Raw genomic sequence first — 15,055 nt, 5'->3', positions numbered from 1 at the left:
GAGTTCAACCAAGGATTGTGAACGTAGCGCACGATCCATAGTTGGTTGAATGCGGAACCTGTGGATTTGGAAGCCGATTCCATATTTATCGAAAAAGATCCGTACATAAGTGGACCCGTGTTCAAACCCGTGTTGTTCAAGAGTCAGCTGTAGTTTAATCCGGTGAGCTCAGCACCACGATGAGTATAAGCGGAAGGTGTAGGCAAGGCGCAAGGAAGCCATGCACGCTTGGTGTGGGTGGGTGATGAGGAAGATGAAGAGGGGTCAGCTGGTGGAGAATGGGACGAGGGCTGCTCAAGGTAGAGGGGACAGTGCGAGCCCTCACCATTGAGACGGGAGCACCAGAACCGTGGGAAAGGTGACCATGCTGCGGAGGGGGAGTGCGGGTGATACCCCAAGTCACCTTTTGGGGAGACTGACAGTTCCACCTTGGGTGGACTGAGAACCACAGTGACACCCCGTGTCAGCCTCAGCTACCTGCCTCCAGATGGTTCTATCACTCGGCCCCATTTCTGATCAGACCCCATACTGGACTCAACTTCTCCACCCATCACCCTTCTTTTCTTCCATGCGGAGAAAGCAAAAAGCCTGTGCAGTGCTGAAGCCTTTCCACTGGCGCAGTGGTTTCCGCGGCCCCTGGCTGCATCAGGGTGAATGTTTGCATTTCCTCACCCATTTCTTCTGTGCTTACAAAACTGGCAAAAACCATTCTCAGGATGCCCCAGAAACTGCAGTCAACGAGTGGATCACTCTCCCTGCCTCAGTGGTGAAAACAGTATGTCTCAGCCACCTCCATCCACTCCCCCTTTGGGTTTTGAAAAGGAGTAGCCCTGGGAGCCCTCCTGCCCGGAGGGAGCTCCCACCTACAAATCTGAAGTCTGGGTTATCTGTTCATGGGTCAGCTGACTTTCTCGCCTGGCACAGTGCAGAGGCTTCTTTGCTCCGTTCCCACTGCCGAGTTAGGGGAGGTGGAGAAGAAGCAGACTGCTCACAAGGTGGTGTGGCCTGCACAAAGAGACCCTCTCAGCGGTTAACCCCATCTGTCGTGGGTGTGCCTCCAGGAGTGGTCAGGAATTGTCATGCCCCCAGGACCTCCTGGGCCCCTGGAGTCAGCATGGAGCCACGGGTGGCCCGCCCTGTATTGCCGGTGATCTAGGTTGCAAGACCCAGCCCTGGAAGAAGGCAGCGACCCCCAGAAATCTCCTCTGGACGTTTTCTCCGACCACCTCCCCGTGATGCGTGTCAGCTGTCTGCAAAGGGACAACCGAAAGTAACAACGGTCCTTTCTGAATGCTGACGTGAGGTGGTGAAAAGAGCTGGTCCATGATTCCAGGCGTCTTCCCCACTTCCCGCTCACCTCCAGTGGACATCCCTGGAGGGGGATGGATTGCCACACCAGTGCGATTGGGAAAAGGGTACTTTGAGCCCAAACCAATGATTGTTCTCTATTGGAACTAAAGCTGGAAAAGTTCCTTCTGAGGTCAAGGGGGTGACTGTAGATGCAGACGGGTGATCGCTTAGACCTCCAGGGGTTACTTGCATGTAGCCTTGTGGTCTTTCTGGATGTTTAGATGCAACTGCACGTAACGTAGCAGGGAAGATTATTGAGTCACTGCTTCATTCTGGGCTTGGGAAAGGTATAGGAGTGCACACATTTAATTATGCAGGAAATAATGGAATGGGTACAGTTTTACTAAATGGGGCAACCTGTGTGAAATGGACTTTTTAATGAGTCAGTGTTAGAGAACCACAGCCCGACATAAGGTTCTGGCCCTAGAAATGCCAGGTAAAGCAGTCAGCAGAGCAAGGAGAGAGAAGGGAGAGGTCAGTGGGTGATGGCAGCCGACCCTGCCAGCCTGTGCTAACGGGCCGATGGGGGAAAACCATAACGAGGGGGCAGCCCGACTCATTCTATCTTAGTACAAGAAGCAGCGGTCAAACTTTACTTTTTAGACCCCGGGTGGCATTCGGAACGCTGTACCTAACTGCAGTCAATAGAGATGTTGGAATCCCACCCAAGAAGTTCCTGAAAGGGACTGTTGCATTTTGAGATGAAAGCATGTAGTCCTGGGAGGCCAGGGGACTCATTCGTCATACTTCACACCAGGTAATTCTAGGTAAAAACAGACCGAGCAGATCCCCCCGAGGCCCAGAGCTGCGAGCTCCCTTCCTCCGCAGAGCTGGTCTCTGGGAAAGCCTCGCCCCGACGCAGCTCATCAGGTGCCTTGCTTGTGACTTTGGCTACAGATGGCTCGTTGCGGGAGCGGAAACAGATGCCCTGAAACGTCCCTGTGCGTGACGAGACTGTTGTCAAGGTTTGGAGCGCCTGGCTTCCCTGTGGCTGCATTTAGAAGCTGGGAAGATGTATTTACAGTGGGGGGGGAGGGGGCAGGGAGAGCGCCCAGCAGGAGCCCAGTGCTTGTCTCCGTGTTAATGTTGCCGGAGGACAAAAAGGACGACGTGCTTGAAATATCGATTCCTTGCACAGTGTGGTTTTGATTTACCCCGAGAACGCTGAGCCGGTGGTGCGGGTGCAGGACTGGGGGTGTAGTCCTGCCTTTCTTGAGTTGCAAGCCATTCACAGCTTTCGGGGGGTTTATTGCTTCACTTCCGGCGCCTCTCTTTCATTCGTACATCCCCAGTGACCGCCGCAGAGGAGCCCTGTGAGGCAAGCGCGCATCTTCGCTCATTCAGGAAGTAGATATAAAGCGCCTCCTCTGGGCTGCACCCCCTTGGCAGCCACGGGAGCAGAAGGAGCCTCTGCCCTCAAGCCGTCCCCGGGATGGCGGAGGCCTTTACGTTCTAACATCAGTCCTCTGACACCAACAGGGTGTCCTGCAAGTCACTTCAGTTCAGATACTAACTACCGGAGTTGGCTTAGCTAAGGACTCAGTCCCGCAAGACTTCCTCCTCTTCAAGGTTCACCAGCCACAAGTGGGGTCCGCAGGCTACCCACCCTTCCGCCCAGCCCATCTCAAATTTAGGCTCTCACATGAACCGCCTCAGGTTTGACAATTTGTTATAAGGACTCGCAGAACGCAGGAAAGCACGGTACTTACAACTGCTGACTTCTTATAAAGGAAACCAGTGAGCGTCCAGGTGAAGAGCTACGTAGGATGCGAGGTGGGGCGGGGGTGGGCACAGAGCTTCTGTGCCCTCGCCAGGCACGCTGATGGATTCACTGGAGCTCGCCGCTTCAGAGTTTCTGTCGCATTTTATCGTTACGGAGGCATGCCGTCCCCGTCTGCGGTGCCCCGGGTTAGAAGGAGGACTTCAGAGATGCTGCGCGACTGCCGACGGCACCTGCCACTTCCCGAGCACTGACCACCTGCTGGCCGTTGTGCTGAATGCTCTAGTGAATGAGTCCACTTGGTTGGTCTTACATCAACCATGCGAACCCGGTACTGTTTTTTATATTTAACAGATGAGTGGAAACTGAGGCACAGCCTGTTGAAAGAATAACAGAAATTGAGTTTGTTTGAAAATGTTTAAGTCAAAAGAAAAAAAAAATGGTTAAGCCCAAAAGCTTCCAATCTTATCTGATCAAATCTCTCTCTTGATTTCTGGTTGGTTTTGCTTTGGGGAATCGATCAAAAACCGCTGCAGGATATTAAGAGTAGAAGATGATATATGTAGCGATAATAAGGATAGCCACCTCCTGGTGGAAAAAGAATTTTTCACTCCAAATTCTAATCTCCAGCATCGCCTTGCATGTCTATTTCTGAAACTATACCCCCATGTTTCAGTATTTATATCCCGTATTCCATTGACTTCAGATGCCATCAGTTGTAAGATGAACTATTATTTTCTTTTTTCTTTTTTCTTTCTTTTGCGGTACGCGGGCCTCTCACTGTTGTGGCCTCTCCCGTTGCGGAGCACAGGCTCCGGACGCGCAGGCTCAGCAGCCATGGCTCACGGGCCCAGCCGCTCCGCGGCATGTGGGATCTTCCCGGACCGGGGCACGAACCCGTGTCCCCTGCATCGGCAGGTGGGCTCTCAACCACTGCGCCACCAGGGAAGCCCACTATTATTTTCTGACTGATGAAAAAAGAAAAAAAAAATGCCGATTACACGATGACATCCCCACCGACTGTAAGACATCTTAATTTGTAAGGTATAAACGTGAAAAAGTGGGCGTCTTCAGATGGAATACGGTATTTGCATGAGTGTGTCAGGGGCAGATGGAAGTCATTTTGTGGGGTTCCAATGGCTTCTCCATACGTCTGTCTGGGGGAAAAGAGGACTTCGGATGTGTTCCTGATGGTGAGCTTGGCCCAGTGTGTCTTGGGTTGGTTCTCGCCCGTTGGAAAGCCCTTTGCCTGCATCTGGCTTGGTTCAGCCCCGAGGCTCAGGTATGGGCTGCAGTGCGTGTAGGGAGAGGCTGGGAGGTTCCAGATGATGCTAATCACTTGACTGCCTTTTTGATCAGGCTGTTACTATGTAGAACGTTCAGCCCCTTCCGCCTTGTCCCCAGGGTTTATGTTTGCTGTGAGCATGAAGCTACAAAGAATGTGGGCTTCTGAATGAGAAAGACGGAGGGTTGCATCTGTCTGCGCCCATTCCTAGCTCAGGGACTTGCAAGCCACCCTGGTTCCCTCAGTCTCAGTTTCCCCCTCTGCCAAATGGGGGTGTTAATTCCTGCGTTGAATGTTTATGTGTATGTAGGTTAAGGAAAATTAAAATGTAAATGTTGGGAAAATACGGGATCTTGGTTTCGTTCCAGAATGCTTTGTGACCTCTATCTCCTTTAAAAAAAAAAAAGTGAAATCTTTTCTCCTTTAGGGGTGCTGCTTTGGCCCATGACACGGTGCCCATTAATAGTGCTTTGCCCCAGGAGCATTTTTTGTAAAGAGAATAATCATATGACTTCCCCTGTGCAGGGAGTAAGGGGCTGCTGGCTGTTGTTCAGCGGAATTCTCCAGCATGAATCCAACCAAGACCTGGAAGCCAGCAGGGGAAAAAAAAATTCTCGAGACTGCATTGACTTAGATTTTCCAGAAAAGGTCACAAGCGATGCTTTGCTCAGGAATTTTGTCTGGAAAGCCTGTTGAAGGCACCTCCTCTCTTCTTTTGGCTGATGGACAGCCCTGGAATTTGCTCATTTTCCATTGTTAGGCCATTTAAGGGCGTGATGGTTGAGCCAGTGAGCAAACTCAGATCAGGCTGTTATATCAGTGCCTCATTCATTCGCAAATATTTGAGTACCTGCCTTACAAGCAGGTGTGCTGACAGAGAAGATACCGCACTGAGCAAAAATATTTGTGGTTTCTGTCCTCGTGGGGCTTCCTGATCAGTAGGGGAGACTGCCATCCATCAAAGAACTGGAGAAATAAAGATAAACTTAGAATTGGGAGGAGTGTCGTGAAGGCTGTGTATAAGGAACTTCTGAGAATCAAGTAAGAGGATTTAGTCTGGTGAAAGAGTTCAAGGAGGGCTTTCGTGAAGAACCGGGACCTGCAGGGTGAACAGGTGCTAGACAGGTGGGGAGGGAGAGTGGATGTGTAGGTATGGAGCCAGACCCTGGAGAAGCGCCTGGGAAGTGGACAGAGGAGGGGAGGAGGAAAGGCAGAGGGTGGTCTAAGAAGTTGACCTACGCATGCCTTGCAGGACAGGCCATGTTAAGGACATTAGACTTTTCTTGAAAGCAATGGGAGCTACTGAAAAGTGATAAGATTTGCATTTTGAAAGGAATTTGGGGCTGTTCTGGGCGAGCTGGTCTCAATGCAATCAGGGTGGCCTATTAGGGGCTGATGGAGCTGTCCAGGTGAGAGATCAAGGTGGCACAGTGAGGGTGGCAGTAGCAGAGGTGAAATAGGTGACAGGGTCAAGTCCATGTGGGAGCTGGCATGGCCAGGACCTGTACTGAGGTCATCGGCAGTGGCTCTCCTCGCATTGCTGATGGGAGGGAAATGAACAGGTTTTTGTATATTAAGTCAGTGCCAATACAACTCTGAATTTGTGGATCTAGAAAGATGACTGTATCTTAAAACCAGTACATCCAACAGGGACATGGAATAATTTCTTCCACAGTCGTTTTTTAATAAATATAATTACATGTTGTGTTAGTGAATTTAAGAAATAAACATTGTGTTTTTAGGGTATGATATATCCCACATGGAAATGTACTCACTATAATTATAGCAGTCTTTATAGATTATACTTATTTTAGAATACTACAATTTGGAAGTCCTTTAGTTATAACATAATACACATTGAAAATAACTTGACTAATCATAGAATAATTTAAGCTTATATTTACCAGATTAGGTAACACTTGGGTCTAGTCACTTTGCTTTCCTATGTCAGTGTATTTTTAAAAGTCAGTGTCATTAATTACAGATAGGTGTGTGCCTTGTAACTTGTGAAAGGACGTAAAGATACCTCCCCAATTTCTTACAGTTATAAGTTGGTATTGAAAGAAATTGCTACCATCATCAGACCTCCCTCCTCTGGAGTTAAGAACGTGCTGACTTGGTCTGCAGCCCTCTGTGGTTCCTTAGTTGGAGCATCCTTGGAGAGGCTGAGAGGCTTACAAGGAGGCCTCTGGAGCAGCCGCAAGCATGTGGCCTCACCTGCAGGGCCCGGGGTTGGCCAGGCTGTTTGGCAGGTTGCAGAGAGACAGGGAGTTTCATTACTAGAGGACTTGTATCATGTACACATTCGGTGTATGTGGATTCATCTGCGCAAGTCAGCATTTTATTTATTTAAAAAAAAACTTTTTTTGGCCTTGCCGCAGGGCTTGCAGGATGTTAGATCCCCGACCAGGGATCGAACCCCGGGCCCTCCGCAGTGAAAGCATGGAGCCCTGACCACTGGACCTCCAGGGAATTCCCAGAGTTTCCTCTATTTTAAAATGCTGGGGAATTCCTTGGTGGTCCAGTGGTTAGGGCTCCGTGCTTTCACTGCTGAGGGCCTGGGTTCGATCCCTGATCGGGGAACTAAGATCCCTGACGGCAGCGTGCTGCGTGGCCAAAAAAAAAAATAGAGAAAACTCCCAATCTCATGGGGCTGGAGGTGCACCCACCCGCCCACCCTCCATGAGGCCTGTGTCAAGAGGGAGCCCTTGCTTCCCTGCAAGTCCCCTGGGAGAATGGGAGGATGCTTTGACAAGTGTCTTGTCCACTAAAAACTTGGGAAACCTGTGACTCAGGGGCCAGGTAATGTGGGAGGGTGGCTCTCTGGCATCCTGGCGGAAGGAATGGAAACAGTGACCATGGTAGAGAAACTGGAAAAACTGGTAGAATTATGGGGGGTGTAGGATGGGAGATGGTGACCGATGACTGAGTGGAGGAATGGGTGAGTGGGTCACCTTGAAAGTACAGCAAAACTTCTCAGAGCAAATTCTCATGTAATGTAATCGTTGGATAAAATCCCTCCAGCATAGAATTAAACACTGTGTATTGCTGTACCCAGCATACATTTGTGCTCACCTGACTAGTGAGGGCTCCACATACAGAGCACGGACTATACTTGAATGCCATCTAAGGCGGTTTCGAGGGTGACCTTTGACTGCCCATGATAGTCCCCTTTTGTGCTAACTTAGGACTTAACCCCTGCCAAAAATCCAGTGACTTTTGCTAGTTGGATGTTGTTGACACCTGACTGCCTCTGTTTCCAAATGAAGCTTTCTCATCTACTTGTGAGAAAATACAGAATATATTCCTACATACGAGGCAGTTTTCCCTGACCCTCTACTTTTTCAAACCAAATAACACATTGCATTTAGTGTTCTCTACAGCAGCGCTCCCCAACCTTTTTGGCAGCAGGGACTGGTTTCGTGGAAGACAATTTTTCCATGGACAGGGGCTGGGGAGGGAGGTTCAGGCAGTGATGCTAGCAATGGGGTGGAACGGGGGAGTGACGGGGAGGGGTGGGGAGCGATGGGGAGGGGTGGGGAGCGACGGGGAGGGGTGGGGAGTGATGGGGAGTGGTGGGGAGCGACGGGGAGCGGTGGGGAGCAGTGGGGAGCGACGGGGAGAGACAGGGAGTGGTGGGGAGTGACGGGGAGCAGTGGGGAGCTACGGGGAGGGTGGGGAGCGACGGGGAGGGGTGGGGAGCGACGGGGAGCGGTGGGGAGGGGTGGCGAGCGACGGGAGCGATGGGGAGGTGTAGGGAGCGACGGGGATCAATGGGGAGGGGTGGGGAGCAGCACATGAAGCTTCCCTCACTCGCCCACCGCTCACCTCCTGCTGTGCAGCCCGGTTCCTAACAGGCCTCAGACAGGCTCTATGGCATTCGCATTGTTAAGGAGGGGCACGTGGTGACCGGTCAGGCCCCTTCCCAGGAGGCGAGTGGAATCCAGTCCCTCGGCTTGAGGCAGCCGGCGGAGGAGGAGGAGGGGTCCAGTGTCAGAGGGTCAGGCCGTGTGGGCTCTGCCCTGACTCTGCCTGCCCCCCTGAATGGCCCTGGACAGCCCCTCCCCGTCTCTAGGTCTCCACCTCCTCTGAACTGGGAGCAGGTTTGCTTGGATAACCCCTACTGCCCCTCCACTCCAATATTCTGTTTAAAGCATCTATTGAGTACTTGTTGTATACACCTGTTAAACACCTATTGAGTACTTGTATACACAGGTGGCATTTCACTGGGGGCTGGGCTCGGAGAGTCCAAGCCTCCGTCCTGAAGGAGTTTAGAAATTCTTCCTCTGGTTCAGGTGGTAGGTGAGCATGGGAGCCCAGTGTGGAAGCTCAGGAGCTGGTCTCGGGGACAGTTGCCTTCTTGTCCCCAGATCACGTTTACAGTAGCCATGCCCTCTGACACAGTGCCTGTTTGCCCATGTTTATACAGACTTCTGTAAAAGGCCAGATTGTAAACCTTCTCAGTCCAGGGTCCAAACAGTCTGTGTCACAACAACTTTACTCGGCAGTTGTGACGAGAGCGGGTATAGATAACCTGTAAATGAATGGGCATGGCTGCATTCAAATAAGACTTTATGAAGATAGTTGCCTCACCAAGTTCTAGAGTTGTCAACAAGTCTAGAAATGGGTGCCTCTGCATAACCGGGCTGTGTGGACAGGGCCAGATGACTCCCGGGCATGGGCCAGGCTCCGCACCCAGGCCCCCTTCAGTCCTCCACCAGCAGAGACCTGACTGCAGTTGTTTCTGCTGCTGGGCTTGTTCTACAGGAAGGGCATTCAGGACTCTCCACTAGGGAATTAAAGTAACTGCCAGGGCGTCCCAGGGGCCCCCCAGAGCCAAGAGAGCTGATGCCTGCCACCTTTGTATTCCGGGACAGAAACTTCTGTCTAAACAGAGGCTCTTTCATTGAGGATGACCCAACAAAGCCAGCTTGTGCCCATTTTTGGAAACATCCATAGGCCCTCACCTTGTTCATCCCTTAGCCTCTTCAGAATGCAGGTCAGGACGAGCTACCCCAGGAAATTTTACTTGTCGTGAATAAACCAGGATAAATGTGCTCTTTGGGCATTGGAAATTGGAAGTGGCTGGCCCTAGAAAAACAGCTTCTTTAAATCCTTTCTGGGTATAAATACATACTTTTTAAAAGTCCTGGAAGATTGTGGTTTCTACTCCAGCAAGACCTGAGGGAGGAGGGCATTGGTTCCAGGAGCTGGTGTTTCAGCATGCCAAGCTTGGGGCTTTGTTTCGTTTGCAGGGCGAGGTGACATCCAGCCCCAGTTGGACAGCGCGCTCCAAGACGTCAACGATAAGTATCTCCTGTTGGAAGAAACAGAAAAGCAGGCAGTCCGGAAGGCTTTGATCGAAGAACGTGGCCGGTTCTGCACCTTCATCTCTATGCTGCGGCCCGTGATTGTGAGTTGGTGGAAAGTTCCAGAAGGCATAAACTGGCAGTTTGGAGGAGAGCCTCCTTATTTATCCTGGAGGCATTAAGAAGCTGCAGTGTGTCAGGAATCGTGATGGTGGAGTCATTTTTATGGGTGAATAGTTGTCTGCAAGTTGCTGATGGCTGCATGGCCCACTCTATGTTCTAAGCACTGATGGTTCCACTTACCTTTTCTCCCCAAGTCAAGAAGGCCCTGCAGAGTGGTTCTCAAAGTGTGCTCCCCAGGCCAGCCGCAGCACCTGGGAACTGGTTAGAAACCTACATGCTCAGGCCCAACCCAGCCCTACTGAATCCACAACTCTGGGGGTGAGGACCCAGTCATCTGGGTTTTAAACAAGTCCTCCAGCTGCTTTTGAGACCCACTGACCAAGCTGAATGCCAAGGAGTGACTGTGAGGTTAATATGGGAAAAGCCGCAGTGAATCAACGCAGACTTATTTTTTAAGTAAATCGGCTGCATGCCTTGAAAACCTACGCTGTAGGTGTTCTTGAAGCTGGTAGAAGTGCCCCAACTCCCTCTGCTCAGCCATAGCAAGATGCCCAAATCCGAGTTCTTCCCCCGAGCGTAGCACTTTTCCCTGACTCGTGCTTCCCTGGTCCCACAGCTGCAGCTTGGTGCATTGGTAACGTGAATGGCTGTTTCTTCCATAGTCCCCCCGTTCCTGCCTCACTTGCCATTGATTACGTTGGTGGAAAAAACCAAGAAAGAAGGGGGAAGTTAACCTCCAGTGAACACACATGTGCTGTCACAAAGGGCTATCAGATCTGGACCAAAGCATCTCCAGATAGTTGCCATCCACTGAAGCCGAGTGACTTCGGGGGTGGGGAGGGCGAGTCGTGGCCTGCAGAGGGGCTGTGCTGCAGGATCCCGTGAGGACACACAGGCGGACCACCCTAGCAGGCCCGCCAGCCCCCAGACACTTCGAGGAAGGCCCACGTGTTGGCTGTGGCTCGTTCACCCCTGTCCCAGGTGCACAGGTCTCTCCATGATTGGGGCTGATTTCGTTTTCCTCTCCACTTCCTCCAAAAAAGGGCTGGTAATAGCTTCGGCAAAGATGCATCGGTCCCTGCATGCCTTTTCTGAAAAGCTGAAAGTGTTAGATAGTGTCCCTAATAAAAACAGTTGGATCAAGATGATAAAGTGAGTCACTTATAACAGGTTGTGAATTACTTTCAGGAAGAAGAAATCTCAATGCTAGGGGAAATAACTCACCTGCAGACCATATCAGAAGATCTGAAAAGCCTGACCATGGACCCTCACAAGCTGCCCTCTTCAAGTGAACAGGTAGGAGTCAAGGGGTAAGCGTGGGAGAGAAAGCCAAAGAGACAAAGGTTCAAGGCCCTGAGGGTTCCTTGCAGCAATATCTCATTTAAATAACATTCATGTTTTACACTGTGAAGCATAGTAATCATCTTCCTTAGTCATTATACAGCACCTACTGTGTACCAGGCTCTGCTCTAAGCTCTTTACATAGACTTCATCTACTATTATCCCCATTTTACAGAGGAGGACCTTGAGGCACTGAGAGATAAAGTCACTTAATCAGGTAGTTACTGGTAAAACTGGGACTTAAACCAAGCTGTCAATTTCCAGAACCCATGCTCTTAACCATGTGTTCACTGACCCTCTAGAAATAAACTCTGCTAGGGACATGACAGTGGTGTATCTTGGTCATCATTGTGAATCATTCTTACTGAATTTCTCCCATTCTAAGTATGTAGTGCATGAGGATTTCTCTTATCTTATGAAAAAGGTGACTTTTTAAATGTTGATTCATTTGGTTCATGTGACATTAACACTGTATCCAGTGGGAAGAGACATATTTGGGTGAACAGGTGATAAATCATGTGCTGGCCTTTGCCTTTTGTATAAAATTCTTATCACTGCCTTGGGAGCCAACTAGGGAGACAAATTTGGGAGCTTATATTTTCCATCCTATGAAATTGTGTTTATCAGACTATAGCCTGCAGGCATTCACTCAGTAAGTAGACATTTATTGAGCACCTACTGTATGAATGGAAGGTAGACCTTATACTCAAACAGCTTTGTCAAGTGAGGGAGACAGATGTAGAAGTAATTGTGAAAGAATTGGTTTCTCTTGATTCTGACAGGTTTTAAGGGTCAAACGGGGCACAAGTGACCACTGAATATCAGGTAGCTAAGATGTAATAAGATCAACACATCCTGAAACCATTATTGTCTATGTGGTGGTATAAGCAAAAACCCTACAAATTCTAACCTTGGGTGTAAGTGGCTCTTATAACTTGTTAATGTAACTAACTGTAAATCTTTCTCTTTCTTTTTTGACGGATATGTCGTGGTTTTCCTCCCCTCTTCGCATTAATTATATTTTTGCTTGTCTCAGAAAAAGGATTGTGATGTTGATGGATTGGTACTATGATTCTTTAATTAAAAAAAAAATCTTAACAACATGTTTTTCTTTGATCCCCACTCCTCGATGATGGCAGAATTTCGACGTTATGATGGCTGTTAAGATTGGACAGATAATGTTTCGCTTCTCAACACCTTGCTTACCCTCCTGGCTCTGTCCCCTTAGGTGATTTTGGACTTGAAAGGTTCTGATTACAGTTGGTCGTACCAGACTCCACCCTCTTCCCCCAGCACCACCATGTCCCGCAAATCAAGTGTCTGCAGGTAAGTGAGGCCGGCTGGGCCACTGCTTCAGGGACACAGCATTTTTCTTTATGCTAATGTGAGCATTAGAGTCAGTCTTGAACTCTAAAATGGCTCATTTGAAACAGGAAATGGTGATCAGGTGAAAGGATCCCATCATGATTTTTGTCTCACTCTTTAGTCTCTGGATTAGTTTCGGGTCATAAGGAAAATCCCATCAGGTCTTAGACCAGTGGCCACAGCTTTCTCACTCAGTGTACGTTGTACGGATTTTCCCATCTTACGAATTCGCATTGGATCTTCCTGTTTAGCAGAGTAAGAAGCACATGGGCTAAAAAAAAGGGCAGACAGAGGTTGATTCTTGTGCAGACTCATCTTGCTGTCGCCAGAACAAGTGAAGGCAGTAACAGTGGCTCATGCCCTCATTTGCCCCCCAGTTTTGGTCTCAGGGCTTCATAAAGTAAATAGAATTCTTGATCTGTTAACCACTCCCACCACTCCCATCACTGCTCTGTGAAGCACTAGCGTTACCTAGTGACTCACAGCGAGAATCCATTGGAATAGTTCTGCCATTGGCAACGCTGTTTCCTGGCAGTTTTCTGTCGAGCACCATTCTTGGCTTGCTGACCGCCAAGTTTATTCTCTTCCCGTGAGTGTGGAAACATCCTTGTGCATCATTCCTTCCTTGGTACACTTCACCTGCTAATCTTTTTCTTTGACTTTTCAAAGCCAAACAAATTCCCACTTCCTGTGAATTAGCGTTGAGAGTAAAGAGCAGGATAGATCTGCCGAATCTGTGTCTGGTAATCTCTCTCTACACATGTGTGCGTGTGTTTCATTTCATATTTGAGCTTGTGCAGTGTACACGGAGCAGGAAGTTCAGGCTTAAGATGCTTATCCTGACGTTCAGCAACCTGAAGAGGTTGGTTTCTTGTCATCCTTTGTGCGCTGCGTGTGTGTTCGTGTGTATGACACATCTACTTACGTTTTTTACTGAGGACGTTTTTTGTTTGGTAACCAAGAAAACTCTATCTCGATTAGTGTAAAACAAAGCTGCATACGTATCATTTCTTTCTACAGTTTTAGTTTCAATAGAAAATCATGTCACACGGACACCACCAGTTCTGAGCTTGCTGCAGTGGAATTGCAATGAGCTTTGTTGTCAGTGTCCAAGTGCCCTCCTCTGGCTGACTGGGGGAAAAGCAAAAAAGCATGATAATTGTCCCTGGCAAATGTCCCCAGTGATTTCCCTCCAGCACACTGCCCTATATCTGTTGGAACCAGTAATTCTGGTATAGAACAGTTACGCAGCCCTAGACTACCTTATTAGCTGTCCGAGTTTGCAAAATTTGACAAGAATCTCTTGCGGGTTTAGGAGCAGAAACCACAAACATCCTAATCCCAGGCTGGGTTGTTTATTTCACGCCTTCTGATGCTTCTGCAGCTGCTCTTGTATGTCATCTCTGCTTGTTTGGACCACAAGACTTTGTCCAGTTTTCTGGGTTTCGTAATCTTAGTGATTAGACAGAGTGTAGGACCTGTCTCTTACGACTGGAAATGGAACGCAGACAGAACACCAGAGGGCATGTGTCATTTTCTGAAATCCTGTTTACTGCTCCATCCTGGAAGCAAACAGCTTAGATTGATGACCTTTAGTCCCTGAAAACTGCCTGCCTCTTGCCTGGTGTTCTGTTTGCCGGGCCCACAGGTATTTTAACAGAGAAACACCTGTGTTCAGGGTCAAGCCATTCATTAAAGCACCAACTTTGTAAATAAAATGTAAAACACATGGACACAAAGAGAGTCGATTTGCTGATACTCTGTACGGGGGACTCCTTGAGGAGTCTCTGGGTGCCGAGCGATGGTTGGCCGGGTTGACTTTGGTTTCCTGGACCCAGATGGTCCATCGAAAGGAGACGCTTGGGTGTTCCAACCGGGTCATGCTGAAGCCTTAGCGGTTTTGGCTTCAGGGTCACAGTTGTTGCGAGCAGATGAGATGAGCCCTTTTCGTGCCGCGGACATCGGGTCCCCTGGCTTTGGTGGCAGGTGACAGAGCAGAGCTTTAGAATCACGGGCCTCCATCCTAAGGACGCCTCGTTGTGCCGTCGGAGAACTGAGTCTCTGTGGCTGGTGTTCCCCCCCCTTGCTCACAGGAAAACACTTTTGTTTACTAGCTTAACGATTGGGTGTTTAGAAAACATGGCTCGCCGTTTGCACTGCTTCTTGGGGCCGGGGGCTGATTGCATGATGTTCTCCCCTGTCGTCCCGTGTCGTCTGTCCCCCTTCCCCCGCTGCCCCCGCAGTAGCCTGAACAGTGTCAACAGCAGCGACTCGCGGTCCAGCGGTTCCCACGGCTCCCACTCGCACTCGCCCAGCTCCCACTACCGCTACCGCGGCTCCAGCCTGGCCCAGCAGGCGCCTGTGAGGCTGTCCAGCGTGTCCTCCCATGACTCAGGGTTCATCTCCCAGGACGCCTTCCAGTCCAAGTCGCCATCCCCCATGCCGCCGGAGGCCCCCAACCAGGTAAGGGTCCTTGGCTCCTGAAGCAGCCGCAGCACCTGGGGTCTGGACCACCCTCAGTGGCTGGAACCAGAGAGGGACCTGGGCTTGGACAGACCCCTG

The 15,055-nt window shown here is 49.8% G+C and overlaps 1 protein-coding gene across 7 annotated transcripts in view; it reads left to right on the top strand.

Annotated features, from left to right (window-relative positions):
* The window catches only part of MTSS1 (MTSS I-BAR domain containing 1), a 159,380-nt gene that overhangs the window by 133,289 nt on the left and 11,036 nt on the right, over positions 1 to 15,055 (top strand). For all 7 annotated transcript variants that reach the window (XM_033419826.2, XM_004265329.4, XM_012531456.3 and 4 more), the window contains 4 exons: positions 9,611 to 9,768; positions 10,976 to 11,083; positions 12,357 to 12,454; positions 14,737 to 14,956. In XM_033419826.2, coding sequence (XP_033275717.1) covers positions 9,611 to 9,768; positions 10,976 to 11,083; positions 12,357 to 12,454; positions 14,737 to 14,956 — 584 coding nt within the window. The remainder of the gene's footprint in view (positions 1 to 9,610; positions 9,769 to 10,975; positions 11,084 to 12,356; positions 12,455 to 14,736; positions 14,957 to 15,055) is intronic.

The sequence above is a fragment of the Orcinus orca genome, chromosome 17 (assembly GCF_937001465.1).
Source record: "Orcinus orca chromosome 17, mOrcOrc1.1, whole genome shotgun sequence".
Classification (NCBI taxonomy): Eukaryota; Metazoa; Chordata; class Mammalia; order Artiodactyla; family Delphinidae; genus Orcinus; species Orcinus orca.
The sequence above is the reverse complement of the archived record's forward strand: the minus strand, read 5'-3'. Positions and strand labels throughout refer to the sequence as shown.